Here is a 16,385-nt window from a genome sequence, read left to right as displayed (position 1 = left end):
ACTCTTTCATTAAAAACACATGAAGTGTTTAATATACTTGATGTTTTCTCATGAATCAAACTCACATTATATGCAAGTGCCAGCTGAAAGGCTTAGTTGGTTAATCAATTGGATGATGCAAAATGCAAAAACGTTTAAATTGTTTCAGCTTCTGAAATGTGAAGATTTGATTATTTTCATAAATCACATTAAAATGTATTTTATTCATTCATCATATAATATCAAGAGTTGTACTGTTGGTTGGACAAAACAAGCATTGTGAAGGTGTCACTTTGTGCTCTGGCTAACTATGATTTCTCTCTACTTTAACTATGATTAATGATTAATCAAGAAAACAATCAGCAGATTAATCCACAATGAAACTAATCATCAACTACAACAGTTAACGCCTATTTTAATATTAATGCATGAGGAATCACAGTCTAAAAATGCAGTATAAAGTACTATAACACTCACTGCAATGAGTACTTTTACTTTTAATACTTTAAATACATTTTCCTGATTACTTGCATTCTTTAACTCAAGTAACATTCTGAATGCAGGTCTTTTAATGGAGTTTTTACAATGTGGTATTAGTACTTTCATTTAATAAAAGGCTCAGTAATCACCTTCATTTATTTTGGCTAGTTTGCAGAGTACATGTGGCTGTTTTACCAGAACAATTAACCCTGTAATGCAATTCTAAATATCTCTTCAAGCATGGTTGAAAAAGCTAATATGTTGCTTTATCAAAGTTTGCAGATCAGAGGAGCAGTTTGTTAATGCATTCTGCAGCCATTACCTGATTACCTCTGGGTTAAAATGCACCATGCAGATGATTTTATCTGGAACAAATGAAGCCCAGGCTGCTGGAGAAAGTAGTCCCTGCAAACAAGTGCTTCTAGCTCGCAACTATGGACGGCAGAGCACACTCATACTCTAAATGTTGGATCATATCTGCGACACCTTGCAAGGTGTGATATCCACAAGATGTTCGACTAGTTTTCTCATACGACCAGCGGCTCAAACCACGATCGCACCGACATCACAATCTGTTTCACCGTGTTGTCTTCTATTATCACTCCTCGGTGGGGAGCAAACCTACCGCCAGCAAGCCCACAAGCTGTCCCAATTGATTTCAAAACACACGTGTCTTCATTAACTGCATATACCTTTGAATTGCACTAATCACACTGGCTTCCTCCTGTCATGTTTGAAAGTGGTGGCAGGGGGGGGGGAGAGGGGAGACGGAGGGGGCTATCATGAGCCACATTATGTAAATAAGGTGCAGGGGCATGTGCCAGTTAAACCGCAGTGCCGTGCGAAGCCTAGCCAAGGCAGAGGCTTTGGACGGCAGGAGCCGGGGCCGTCGGTAGATGGCGGTAACCCAAGAAACCTGATCCACCGGGCTCTCGGGCGCTCTGTCTCAGTTTGCAGCACTCGCACTGGAGGCAGAGGAGCTTGAACAGTTTGAAGGACATAAAAAAAAAAAAAAAAAAAAAAAAAAAGGAAGGAAGGAAGGAAGAGGCAGGAGAGGAGAGAGCTCACGGCGGGTCCTCTCGACTTCAGCGCGCAGCCCTCCCGAGCAGGAGACGGAACGCTTTGCCGCACAGAAAAACGGGAAAACTCCGAGCACCATGGAAGACAAATCTAATTCGTTCTCCAGCAGCAAGGAGGAGAAGGCGGATGGGAATAATGTTTTTCAGAGGCAAGACTCGATACAGAAAAACAACACGGGGAGCCAGAACATGAAGGACCACGGCAACTCAGTGGGCTTCAAGGGGGAGCGGGAAGAGGCCATGGTCGGGTTTGACGATCTGGAGGGGGCGTCCAGGCAACATGGTTTTATGCAGAGGCAATTTGGGGCCATGATGCAGCCCGGAGTCAATAAGTTCTCCTTGCGTATGTTCGGCAGTCAGAAAGCCGTGGAGAAAGAGCAAGAGAGGGTTCAAACGGCCGGATACTGGATCATTCATCCATATAGCGATTTTAGGTAAGGGCTGAAAAGACACCTGCTCATCCACACTCCCTCCCTTCCAACCCCCCCACCCCTCCCGCCACCCTCGGGTCTGCAAGCTATACACTCTCACACATAACGCTCTGTCATCGGCACACGCACAACCTGCCCAGAAGCGCAAACGCTAATCCACCTCTGAATTCAGGCTCCGCCGGCTCACGGCTTCACTGGCAGAATGTGTCCAGTGAGTGTGTGTGTCTCATTGCGGCATTTTTGTTTTTATCCTAATAGAGGGAGGGGGGCGCATTAAGGCTCCAAAGGTGTATCAGTGAAATGTCCTTGGAAAAAGCATGGTGAATGTCATGATCACAAAGCGCACGCACAAGCGCACCTTTTTTTTCTGATAGCCCCACATCAACAGCAGGGCTTCAGCTCCTCATTGCGACATATCCCCGCGTAGAGGCGACAGTACCTGCACACAGCGTGACAATGCCACTGCACCATCGCGGTTGTAAACATTTCATTGTAGGCGGCGTTGTAAGACGACGGGCCTGTGTGGGCAAAAAAAAAAAAAAAAAAAAAAAAATGCACAGGATGCGGTAAATCGTGCAGGCGAATAGAGAGGAGGGAATATGCGTGTTTTGAATTAATCAGCTGAAACTGAGATCAGAATGTGATGGCAGAGGTGCAAACATTTGGCAGCACTAATGACTGAGCGGTGTGTGTGTGTGTGTGTGTGTGTTTGGAGCTGAGGAAATGTGATGGAATGTGTTTGATTCGGAGGAGCTGCAGAAGCATCGTTGCCACAAATTCACTTGTGTGCACTAAATGCCACAGTGACGCGATTACTGGCTTCTATTTGTTTATTTATTTATTTACCGGCCTGTCATTCTTTCACCTGCGCAACTGCATCGTCCTATTCCCCTAAAGTGTGAGGCTGCAAGTGAAAACTGTCCCTGTTATCGCACATTTCTGATGAGCACTGGAGCAAATGAGCCCCGGTCTTTCTGAGTTGAGACGAGCCGCTTGTAATGTGCTGCGATTTGTTTCACAGTTCTCGCACAGTGCGTTCAAAGGGTAAACAAATGAGATCAGATACAGCCAGGTTCCCCACAAGCTGCGTGTTTACAGTTCGCCACTTAACCAATTAAGCGTCTCATCTGGCCCAGTCTCTGCACCAGTGTCCCCTGGCACGGCTTGATGGTGACAGTCAAGCCCGTTTTTCCATTGAAGCTGCTGTGCATGTAACGTGCCAGGGCACGTTAGAGCTGTCCGTGGTCCTGAACTCGGAGCAGGCCCGAGTCTGCAGCACTGCTGATGCAGAGCTGCTGGAGTCTGCACGCTCAGTTCAAACCTGGACAACCGGCGCACTGAAAGTTGCAAGTGCACTTCCACTGGCCTGTGCGACTTATTCATGCACAGTTATTAAAAAGCAAATGGGGTAAATTCATCACGATAGGCCTAAACTGCAGGCACCGTGTAATTACACATGAAAATAATGGTAACTAGGATATCCTGTACTCGCCTGTGCAAACACACAGGCATATGCACATGTCCTTATGTGCACACAGATGTACAGGGATGGTGGGCAAGGATTAGCAGCACAACACAGCAGTCAATGAGCTTAACAGTCTCTGAAAACAATTATGTAAGGAGATTGACCCCCCCTCTACAAAATGGCCAAAGGGCAGGGCCTGAACGTTTCAGTGATATGCATACCCTTTTCAGTTATTAATCAATCTAGCTATTAATTAGTTGACTAAAGTGTTTGGGCTGTATTTGTAATCTACTGTGGAACTTTTTTGCATACATAATGGAAAATGATGGATCATGTAGTAGTACACATGCAGCATGAATGTCTTAACATTTATAGTCTAAATATGTAAAATAAGAGACAAACTGGGCCATCTGTGGTGATTTTTGTGATATAATCTCTGCTCAAGGAGACTGGCCCTTTTATTTTCTGCTGTATTAGAAAACGTTTCACTAACTCAGGGCCCCTAAGCTTCCTTCCTTGTGACATTTTTTTTTTTTTTTCCTACAAAGTCATTGTCCTCCAGCCAGTTTAAAGGCGCAACCCCTCCCTGCCAGTGAGATTACCCCCTGGCTTGAAAGTGGTACAGTGCTGCGAGGTTTTAGTGCTTCAAGCTACCTGTCATGCTGGTGCATAAATGATGGAGGTGCAAGGGTACAATGTGCTTGGCAGGTCCTCTTCTACTGTAGCTTAAAAGGTAATCTGTTTCTCCACTGCGGGGCTTAACAACTTAATTATTTCTGTTTGTTTGCTTTTCGCAACAGGACTCTATATCACTAGCAACCTTTCATCACCATGTAATTATATTAAGCATTTTGTATACTGTAGCTGAACCTTGTATTACAGAAAAAGAGAGAAAACAAAACTGTATGGTGCTTTAATGAACAGTCTTACGTAAGTACAGTCCATGAATGACACCACTATTCACACAGGCTTTATATCGCTTTGTGGGAGTGTTTGAAACTCAATATCCAACATATTCTTTGTACACAGTGGCTGCTTAAAGATTAATGGCAGGTTAGTAATATTCATTATTCATAGATTTTTAGAGAGGCCTCATGCACGGCCTCATACACCTCTGGTTATGCTAAGGAGAGGCCTTTGTCGTAGTCTAAAAGACTCTCAGTGATGTTTTCTTTCAGACTCTGTTATAAAGAAGGCGTCTGTTTGGTCAGGACAGATGGCTGTGCTTCAGCCATTACAAAGGAGCATATGATCATAGTTGAAATGCCAAATTGCTGTTCATGCTCACATTATTATCATTATTTATTTTATTTTTTATTTTTTTGGAATGTTGCATTGTGCAGTAGAAATTAGGGGCAGTTTCTTTGCTGGCAGCCTCACTACTAATACCAAACTGTGAAAATACTGCAGTAAAGGTAAAAGTCCTGCATTCGCAACCTTATTTATGTATACATATGTAAGTATTATCAGCAAAATGTACTTAAAGTATTGAAGTAGAAGCACTGATTGTGCAGTAAAATGCTCTCTGCCAGTGTTTTACTATTATTGATTAATATTACTGCTGCATTAATGTGTATGTTTTACTGCTATAGATGTTTAGGGTAGAGCTCATTTTAACTACTTTATATACTGTTGGCTAGTTTAATCTACAGCAGTGCATCATATTCTGTAAGATCATCATATGTTTGTAGCGTCCTGTGAGAACCACAAATCTCCAACAAGCCGTCTTTTCATGAGCTCAGAAAAACAGCCCGTCTTCAGATGCATTTCCCAGCTCACCCAAGAGCGTTTTTCAGTTGTTTATTCAGAATAAGAAGTAGGAGAACATTTAGGAACATTTAGTCCCTCAGTTTATCAGGAGCATTCAAATTTAAAATCACCAAATTTGGAGATATACGGTCTTTACTGGACAGGAAGGGTCGTGGGTAGTGGAGAGACAAGTATTTGCCTCTGACATGTGGTCTAGTAGAAGTATGAAGTTGCATAAAATGGAAATAAGAACCTTGTATTTGCATTTGACCGAATGTGCTTAGTTACATTCCACCACCGTTGTGGCCGATTGAAACAAATGTGACGCCCACCAAGAGACAGACATACAGAGGATGATGCTGCCTCTCTTCACTTGATCTGCAGTCCATATTAGTTCAGCATGTGACACTGAGTGTGTACACTGCAGACTGGATCAGGTCGGGCTGCGCTGAGTACGATTGTGTGGGGTTCCCTCTGTTGCTTGGCAGGAGAGGTCTGGCATTGATTATAATGGAGCACTTGTTATAGGGAGGAAACTTACAAGAAGAAATGAGCCGGCTTGATTTGGAGCAGGATTGTTGCGATAACGACTGCTCTGCCTCGGATGGAGCGGGTTCAGGTAGTAGCTACATCACTGGTGCTTCACAGCCTTTCTTTTTGGGGGTTCTACGACAGCTCCCAGCTCACAGTTTTAGGTGGGTCCAAGGGGGCTGGTGACTAAGTGCATTGCTGGAGTAGAGCTGCAGTTACAGCTGGTTGCACTGCCCTCAGCTACTGGTTCAACTGGGGCTGGGTGCATTCGCAGAGTGGGAGCAATGAAGCAAGAGCTTTAATAGTATGATGAAGCAAGAGCTTGGTGCTGTTGCTGGAGATGACGGTGTTGGCACGCTTCCTGGCTGGCTCTTTAAAAAGAAAAGGGGGCAACTGCCTTAAAATGTCACTTAGCATTCAAACATCTGAAAGGCTCTTCTTTTCTCAGGGATTTTATCTGTTCTTTACCTTTGTAAACAACGTCTCCCTCACGGAGCCTGTTGTGTGGTTTCCTCTTTTGTAGTTTCCAATTCTAGAAGTGAAGCACAATGTTTTATTCATTAGCTGAGTGGGCGTCTTAGAGGTCGTGCACAGCATGAATACCACCAGCCCAGGTCATGAGAGAAATAGAAACATGTGGGCACTCTGTGGGCTTTTGATTATATTATTATGAGTGGAAAACATTTCCATTACTTGAAATTTAACAGCTCCTGATATTGAGTTCTATAAGGATGCATCTTATTTTGCCTTTAAACCCTCATTGTCATTTTTTTGTGACTTTTGCTCTGTTTTGTTACCTCGTTTTAGATGAGTTCAACAGTTAGCTGTTGCCCTGTTTTCAGTCGTAGATGACTTTATTTCAGATCATGAACTTTGACTATTTGAGGTCTCGTTTTAAAACTGTTCCTGTTTTATTTGTCTCTTTGTTCTAACATTTTTAAATCAATCGCATCAATAGACTGAAAAATTGACGATAGTGTGTGTGTGTGTGTTTTCAAACCGGCGTTATTCATGGTGTGTGTGGTATTAGCTAAGTCAAATCCTGCAGTTTTGTTCCTCGTTGTTGCAGAAGTCTGTTGTGATGAATGGATCACATCAAATAATCCAAAGTGCATCATGTTTTGTGCTTTGATATCTCACTCAGGGTGATAAGTTAAGGCTTTCCATATGAGGAGTCCACTTCGCAGGCCCCAGTTCAATGCCAGCTGGTGTAAAAATATCTAAGGTGGATATTATGAACCACCTAGATGACCGCTGTTTAGTTGAAGTGAAGACAATTATCAGACACATGATCTGTGGATATTTATAAAGCCAAGGCCCCATCTTAATTCATTCAAACAGATCCATTACCGAGTGGCCAGTCTGCCAGACAGGCAGCCTGCCAACCAGCCAGCCAGTCCATTTCCATCTCCAACAGCAGCAATGAACGGGCAGCAAGGCAGGGCAGAGGCAGGCAGTCGGGCAGGCAGCTGCGATGGCGTCAGAGGAGAGTTTTTAGCACGAGATAGGATTCCTGAAAGCATCTATTTTCATTCATGGTTGCTCTGCCTTTATCGAGGCCCAGGACACTTCGTGAAAAGAGCAGGGCACTGATGAATCACTTCTGGCTCTGTTCATCACAAGACAGAGGGCAGGGACATTAACACAGCCGGGAAGGATGAGAGGGTCTCACTCTAACAGGGCCCTGAATACGTACGTGCAGTAAGTGCTAGCAGCACATTTCTGGATGTCCTTGAAACAGAGTTAACTTTCGCAAAAAGACTCAGAAATTTAGAAACAACACAAGCATACGGTATGTAGCTGTCAGAGCTGGACCTCATGCTCATGACTTCCCTTTGTAGGATAGCATGTGAGGACCCTCTACACATCGACAGACCCCACGCTTGAAGAAGTTACTACTGATTATTGTTAGTTGTTTAGACACATTGGCCACAAGTTACATAATGTATGCTGACATTACTGAGACAGACAGTATAGCTGGAAATAAGTCAAACTGTAGTAATAACATTGTTGTTTAGCCACATTAGCTGTATGGATTTAGGAAATGGTGGTTGAGGCGTTTATGTCCCCCTCAGGATGAACTACAATGACTTTGGTGATCCTCTGACTTTTCATCCAGTGGTATCATCAGGTCAATTTGTTTTTTTTGGCATTCAGTTCTTTGGTTTATGACCAAATGCCCTCTAAGTAATGACATTTCCATCGGCCTCAGCTGTACTTTGTGTTTAGTAATAACTAGCAACTGTTAGAATGCTAACGTGGTATACTAGGATGTGTTTAGCATAATGACTTCTTAGTTTACCATGTTGGCATGCTAACTAGCAAATGTCAGCATGCTAATGTGCTAAACTAAGATGGTGATTATGGTAAACACTATCTGCTACACATCAGCATGTTAGTGTCGCATTGTCATTGTGAATATGTTGTCATGTTGATGTTAGCATTTAGTTCCAATGTGCCTAGCTCCAGCCTCACAGAGCTGCTAGCGTGGCTGTAGACTCATTGAACTGTAATAATGTTGGTGATCCTTTCAGTTTTCATCTATAGCGCCATCATCAGGTCAAATACTTTGATTTATGACATCATCCTCAGCTGTGCTTTATACTTAGTGCTATTTGCAAATGTTAGCACGCTAATACAATAAGCTAACATGGTGAACAACCTAGTAAAACATTAGCATTTTAGCATTGTCATTGTATTTTAGCATGCCAATGTTAGCGTCTTATTTTCTTTTATTATTATGCTTTCTAGCCTCACTCACAGCCGTAACAGTGGATTCTGATGAAAGTTTTAGACTCTCAATCAAAGTCCTCGAAATGTATTTCCATTCTTTGGAAATGTGATTTCATGTACATCCACGTATGCGAACACACTCTGTCTGCATTCACCTTCTAAAACACGTTTTCTCCCTTGCATTACTGATTCATATGTGTTGCCCTGCAGGTTCTACTGGGACTTGATTATGCTCATCATGATGATGGGGAATCTAATCATCATTCCTGTGGGAATAACGTTCTTCTCAGAGCAGACTACCACCACCTGGCTGGTCTTCAATGTGGCCTCGGACACCATCTTCCTGGTGGACCTGGTCATGAACTTCAGGACGGGGATCGTCAACGAGGAGAGCTCCGAGATCATCCTCGACCCCAAGGTCATCAAGATGAATTACCTGAAGAGCTGGTTCGTTGTGGACTTCCTCTCGTCCATTCCAGTGGATTATATCTTTTTAATAGTGGAGAAAGGCTTTGACTCGGAGGTATATAAAACAGCCCGCGCCCTACGAATCGTCCGCTTCACCAAGATCCTCAGTCTTCTGCGTCTGTTGAGACTGTCCCGACTCATCAGATACATACATCAGTGGGAGGAGGTGTGTATATGTTTGTCTGTATATTATCAATTCACAGTAAGAAACACAAAAAAATGGATTGATGTATAAGAGCAGAGCGATAAAGTTATGGTTGTTTATATTTCTGGGCTGCATGGTGCTTCTCTGGGTGCTTTTCCCAGCAGCACGGCAACAACCTTGAAAGGTTAACACACAGAAATAATTGTGCACATATAGGACTAATAGGTGCTGTCAATCACCACCGGTCAGAGGGCTTATCTGTGGATAACAAGTGATGTCAGTTTCAGTTCATTGATGGGTGAAATTAATTCAGAATCAGAAATATAAAAAGTAATTGCCCCCATTTTCCAGAAAAAATGCCTTAGTTCTAACTATGTAATGGTTATATTTGGATTCAGGGCATAATATAATGTAATCAACTATTTCATCAAGAGAGGATAATACTGTACCTATATAAAGGTAATGTATATTAGAGGCTAAATGAACTCTTACTCTTCTTAATGTCCTGTTGGTGGTTGTTCTAGATGCCTCTGGTGGATTTTGTGTGAAGGTTAAACCCCACTGGACATAACTGAGAGTGATACATTATTACCCTCCATTGAGTCCTTGCACTCCCTGACTCAGACTGTTTAACCAAGCTTTAGCCTTCTCCTTCTCCCGGTAACGATTTCATTACACACTGACTGATTGAGAGATTGCGCTTCTCCATATCGTGACGGAAGCGCTCCAGCAGACGGATACGTGTCAGACGGCCAAAGCACAGACGTTCGGTTTGATTTGAAACGTAGCGTAGATAAAATGCAAATGGTTGACTATAACGCCGCTTCATCCGGAACGTCCTTGCCCCACAGCTCCCTGTCCGTCCCTTATTGTCCGACTCCCCTGTTGCTATCGCTGCTGTTATCCGTGCTGCTTGTTACACTGGTTGAAGCAAATTGTGTTGCTGTCAGGGCTCAACCTTACACTCCTTGGAGCTCACACTCTGTATGGTTCAATGAGATATCGGTAACAAAGGAAGGGCAAAAATAGACAATTTTTTGTACAAAGATGCATTTGGCAAACTAAATCTTATAAGCCTGTAAATATAAGCTAAATATAATGGCTCTAGTTATGAACATCCAACCAGAACTTAAGTATAAATGGCACAATTGTGCAGCGTGTCCAATTCCCAGCCGCGCAATGGATCAGTGAACATTTATGGAGCAGGAAAAGATCATCTTTGTGCTCAAGTACCAATGAGGCAGCAGACTTTTATAGTGTTTATGGTAGCGTATACTTTCCCGTCACTGTGTGTTATAAACTGTGTTATATTACCCTTACTGCATAACGTGGCATTTGGAAAACAAAAGCATTACTCGCGCTTCAGCAAAGCGTTATTCAAGCTTTCCAAAATATAGAGTTAACTGTAGGATACACACGCCAACATCACAAACCATATTCTGAAAAGTGAACACCATATGGACTGCAGTTGCTTGGCGTTATTATCTTGCTTTGCACACTGTGTAGGAAGTCGATTATGCATTTCAGATACGGCAGTGCTGTTTAGTTTGCAGGGCTGTATGCGGTGGGAGGATGAGATGGTATGGACCAGGTTAGATACACAAATAGACGCCGCCGCGAGGTTAATGAAAATCTGCAGCGAGCATGCAGGCAGGAAAGCAGTGCAGTATATAGGGATGTGTCATAATGCTTTGCTGCCACAGCCCTGCACTCCCAGTTCATCTCTCACGCTCAGTCATTCCTCTTTGTCTTCATTCGCCTTTCTGCTTATCAAACTCTGTTTCCTCCTCTCTGGTTCTCTCCCTCACATGCTCTCCTCTCCCTCACGGTATGTCATCCTCCTTTAGCGCTCTGTCTCTCTCCAAAACGCTGCTGTGTCTAACCTCGGGACTCTTTAAAAATACAGTATAGGGATCGGATAGAATCATTTTGGTGTGAACACATTACATAGACACAGTGAATAATAAAACAAACAGCGAATCAGACACATCCACATGAGACGTGAGAGGAAAGAAAAGGCACTCGGTGGAAAAATTCCAAGCTGTCGTAACATGTTAGGTGTGGGATGCAGGATTAGCACTTTAATGGAGGGACAAATGCAGTCTCCTGCCATCATAATGGGTTTCAAGCCGTGAACCATCATTACATCAGCCTCGGGATGGGCTCAGTTAGTTATTCAGACAGTGAGTTTCGACAATAAATTATCTTCCAGCCCGCACGTCCGTCATTCCTTCATCTGTCGTGTGCTCCCTGCCCCCCTCTTCACTTTGTCACCATCCCTTCCCGCCATCTGCGAAGCAACGAGGGCCGTTATTTCATCAGCGCAGGCTGGACACTCAGAACTGGGCTAAGTCAGATTTGTTGTTTCGCCAGCACTCTCTGTCAGAGCTGTTCCTCTACATTTTGCAGAGATCTTAACGTCAACACCCGTTGCAAAATCTGCAGCAGGCAGAGGCTGCATCTGAACGTGAGCTGGTCTTCTTCTCGCAGACCTCATGCTCCTGCAAGCGTCATTTTTACCTCACAGGAGCAGAGCATAGTATGATAGAAATCTGAGAAATAAAAGGTGCTCGTCTCTATTGTTTTCATTTATACCCCCATTATCTAAGTAAATCCGACGTTGAAGGAGCCTGTGCTGAAACAGGACCCTCTTAGTGGCTGCTGCTGGGTATTGTGGTCTGAGTGGCTACAGAATTATTACCCACAAAAAACTGATGCACGTTATTTAAGCGACTCGCTCGATGGTCACTCATTAGAGAGGAGTAGCAGATTACTCCATCTGGCCGTGCCAATTAGTCCCAAAAATGTATCTGATGCAGTAGTTTGAAAACGCATTAATAGGCTACTACCTCAGTAGATATGAAGATGACCAGTGAGATGGACTGTGTGATACAGGTTCTGACCTCAGCTTACTTGCTGCTACGATTTGAATCTGTATGCATGAATCTGTGTGCTTGTTCAATCATTCTCTCAATTGTGTGCTAACACATAATTATTGCAATGCGGCGTGCTTAGGGAAATTACAGCGTACAGTGTGAAGGTCATGCAGAGGAGTAAATACATTATGTACTCAAACAAACCACAATTTAAACAAGCACCAACCAGATGGAGGCTGGGGCACTGTTTACACATCTGGAAGCGACTCAGTGGTTATTCTTATAATCCTGTGGCCATGTAGACACTTGAGGTAAATATTCTAAGTGACAACATGTTTTCGCTGTATAATACGTGACTTAAAGACATGTATAACACGCATCCTACCCTGAGCACACAGTGTTTTAGCCACTTCGTATGCGCACCAGAGGGGGCAATAAGAAATGTAGACCACTGTAAGCTACATCTTCTGCCTGGGGTAATGTGCTTTCAAGGGCATGTTGTTTGCCTCTTTGACATGATCATAAGCATCTTAGTAATTTAAAAAACAGTTTTACAACTACAGAGCATTTTAGCATCTTTCAGCTCATTCTTGTTTTGCTGCCCCCTTGTGGCCCCCTCCAAAAATAAGTACTCGCTCGATACAGAGAGCTCTGGAAAAAAATCTCCTAGTCATCGGTTCCTATGGCTCACCTAGTGGCCCACAGGAGAATCATATTTAATGGCTGACTAGTTAATAATTCAATGAAATAATGAGAACAGTTATCGGGGGCATTTTTTTTGCCCTTTCGTCTTTAATTTCACAGGCATCTTTAGATCTTTCAAGGGCATTTTTGCCCCCTGCTCCGATTCATTTCTAACCCTGCTTCCCTTATGCTTTCTTTATTATTTCATGTCCTCTCAGATACAGAGCTAATTATCCCAACGACCTTACAGCCACAACAGACACTTTTTCCCTCCAACTTCTGCTGTTACCTAACGTTTAGGAGAACCTTGTGATTTATGCTACCAGGAACAAATTTAGATACCTTGTCCAGTGTTGATTTGGGTTCACTGTAATTAATAAAAATGCAAAAGCAGACTAAAGGGATAACATTTTTAAACTGCTGTAAAGAATCCCCACAGCTCCCAGTGCCACATCTGGCTCATCGCAGCCACCAGGCTTCCCGCCAGAACCCAGCTCAGGCAGAAGGGCTCAGGTTGGGCTTGTGGCAGCATACCAGCCCCCAGGGGTGGCTGCACCCTCTCTGAGGCCCCAGGCACAATTTGCCTGTTACTCTAATGTTGTTTAAAACATACCAGTAACAACTCAGTAAACCTGATCTTTAGAGCGTTGCTTTTTGTTCTCACTATAAATAATGACACATGGTGGATGTTCTATATTAGGCAGTGACATTAAAATGGCAAAAATACAAACATCAATTTTAATTAGTTACTTGATTTGCCATCTGCAGCAGAGTCATCAGTGATTGCTTTAAAAGACATCTGCTGGAGCCTAATTATTGTTTCCTTCTGTGAGTTGAAATTTCACATGGATACATTCATATGACATTTTACAAGCTAATTCAGCAAACTGCGTAACCCGAGAGCTGACGCCAGTCGAAGCTTGTATAATCCCGGGAAGTCTGTTGTTACTAATAAGTGACACGTGACAATCTATTTCTTGTTGATAAACTGATAGTGAGGGAGATTTTGACATTTAACTGTGAAACTGTTTTGCCTTGTGGCAGCTGAGGCTGTTTTTTTTACAGCTTACATTAGAATGATTTGTGTGTGTGTGTGTGCGTGTACACACGCGTGTGTAGAGAGATAAAACGGCACACACTCTGCTGATTGAACATAATTAAAATACATATTTCGTAATACAGTGGATATATAATATATATGTATTTTGACACATTTGCCCTCCAATTGAGTTTTTTTTCCTCTTAAGTTAAACAGATATTGCGATGATCAGAATACAACCTCAATTCCAAAAAAGTTGGAAGGCCGTGTGAAACGTAAATAAAAACAGGATGAACCTCGCTCCATCCTCACTTGTGAACCACTGAGCCTTTCCAGGAAGCCCCTTTCATACCCAATCATGATACTATCACCTGTTACCAATCAACCTGTTTACCTGTGGAATGATCCAAACAGGTGTTTTTGGAGCGTTCCACAACCTCCCCAGTCTTTAGTTGCTCCTGTCCCAACTTGTTTGAAACGTGTTGCTGCATCAAATTTAGAATAAGCAGTATTATAAGAAGTCAGATATTAAATATATTGTCTTTGTGCTGTTTTCAACTGAGTATATGTGAAAAAGGATTAGCAAGTTATCACACTCTGCTCTGTTTGTTTTGCACAGCATCCCAGCTTCTTCAGAATCAGGCTTGTACATGTTGTCTGGTCTTGTTTCAGAGTCAACTGTATTTTGATACTGTGGTAACACATTGTCACACTATAGTCAGTATAAAGACATTACAGAAACAAGACATGATGCTGTTACTAGCTTTACCTGCATTGCTACCGTAGCTACCACCTTCCTGTATTCTTATTATTTATTCTTATTCCTACCTAAAAGTGGCAAACATTGATAAAACAAACAGTATAGTTCCTGAGTGGTGCACTTTTTTTCATTTTATTTTTTCATCCCTCTTCCAGTTTCTTTTTATGCTTCTGAAAGTGTGCTCCTGCTCATGAAACTGTGCCGTCATCCCATGCCATCATGTCATCACCAGAGTTGGGTTTGTTCCGTAAATTTGCCCCCGAAGCGTCATATTTCAGGGGCCTCTGCCAATCATTCTTGATGTGCTGGTGGGGCCCTCCCCGAATCAGTGACGTGGGTTTCTTTTATCATCTCTCAAGTACAACTAAAACTTTATTTATAGGAAAACAAAGTGAATGCATGTGAGGCAGTTTGCACCAGAATCACGGAGCTGTCAGCTGTTTCTGTGAACGTCAACCTGGCTGATGAGTCACTTCTCAGGCTCACATTGTTGTATTAGTTCAGTTGCTGGCAAAGACACCGGTCAATAATTTGTCATTTAAGATGCCTATTTAAGAAGCGTATCTGCTACAGCCGACAGCAGAGCATGGTGCAAGTGATCTGTTTAATTATAGCGTGTGCAGGGATACCTCATCCTAAGCGAGGGCGCACGGTTGATTCGCAGCTCACTCGGTAAATTGATCTGAAAGGGGGGAAAATGTGAGCCAACTGACCCAGGTATCTAGTTCACTGCGTGGGAACAGTAGAGGAGACTGTAACTACATTACACTGGCTAAATTTGGTCTCTGCTGAAATAACCCATACTATTGCGTGACAGCCTGACAGCAGACATTGTTTTAACCCTTCCATCGCGGAGGAGAGAATGTTTGTCTGCACCCTTTCACAGGTGCCTTATGGGTTTTATTGCTGAATTAAAAGCAGGACACAGCTCAAAGGTATTTCTTGATATATATTGTTGCAAAAATAGCTTTTCTTTATCTGCTGCACACACCACTTACACATAATTTACAGTGCAGTAACAATGCATTCATGTTAAGAAAACCAGAATTTGAAATAAGGTTACAAGACACGAGAGGTTCGAAGCAGAGCTGCAACTAATGATCATTTCCTGTGTGTATATTATTTATTTGGCAAGCAGCCATTGCAATTTCCCATAGCCCAAAGTTATGTCTTTAAGTTGCTTTTTCTCCAATCAGCAGTCAGGTTACAACGACATAAAGAAGAGAAAAAAAAAGCAAATCCTCACATTAGGCAAACTGGAAACAGTGCATTTTGGGCATTTTTATTTCAAGAATTATTCAATTATCTATAGCTGATCAGTTTTCTGTTGATTAGTAATAGTTTAAGCAGTAGTTGAAAATAAATAAACCACTATCCCACTAATTTATATGATAAACTTGAAGGCAGAGGCATCATAAGGTGAATACAGGAGATCGTAATGAAGCCACTGTGTACGGTAATTTGCCGCCTCAGCAACAGAGTGTGTGGTGTCAAAGGAGATTAGTCGGCTTTGGTTTATAGAGTCCTGTGGACTTCATTCACCTGTCTCTGAATAGGCCATGCCAAGTCCTCGGTGCCTTGAGGCCTCCGCCCGAGTCTCATGCAGGGACACAGGTGCATTAGCGCACACACACAGACACACACATGCACAACACACACACACACAGAAGGTGTGCTGAATCATGAAGTGCTGAATCATGTGTGAGGTTGAAAGAGAGAGCAGGAGAGGCAGAAAGAGGGATGGCAACAGAGAGAAAGAGTAGAAACAAAGGGAGGAAGGCAGTGTGCATTACATTTTATCTTTGTGTGTATCATACAGCTGTGATTCCTGCTCTACGGTCCCCTGATTGATTTTCTATTGTGTTGACCCTATTCCTCTCTGTAATTACAGCTTGTAAATGAAGTAAGGACAAAGCGTTTTAAATGTGACCTGGCAGTGTTTGTTTTTGTCTGTTTGTATTTCAGC

The 16,385-nt window shown here is 42.8% G+C and overlaps 1 protein-coding gene across 1 annotated transcript in view; it reads left to right on the top strand.

Annotated features, from left to right (window-relative positions):
• The first annotated feature begins 1,534 nt into the window (after positions 1 to 1,534).
• Positions 1,535 to 16,385, top strand: part of LOC121623069 (potassium/sodium hyperpolarization-activated cyclic nucleotide-gated channel 1) — a 67,253-nt gene continuing 52,402 nt past the window's right edge. The window contains exons 1-2 of the mRNA XM_041960207.1: positions 1,535 to 1,972; positions 8,658 to 9,081. Coding sequence (XP_041816141.1) covers positions 1,617 to 1,972; positions 8,658 to 9,081 — 780 coding nt within the window. The 5' untranslated portion in view covers positions 1,535 to 1,616. The remainder of the gene's footprint in view (positions 1,973 to 8,657; positions 9,082 to 16,385) is intronic.

This window comes from Chelmon rostratus, chromosome 19 (assembly GCF_017976325.1).
Source record: "Chelmon rostratus isolate fCheRos1 chromosome 19, fCheRos1.pri, whole genome shotgun sequence".
NCBI lineage: Eukaryota > Metazoa > Chordata > Actinopteri > Chaetodontiformes > Chaetodontidae > Chelmon > Chelmon rostratus.
The sequence above is the reverse complement of the archived record's forward strand: the minus strand, read 5'-3'. Positions and strand labels throughout refer to the sequence as shown.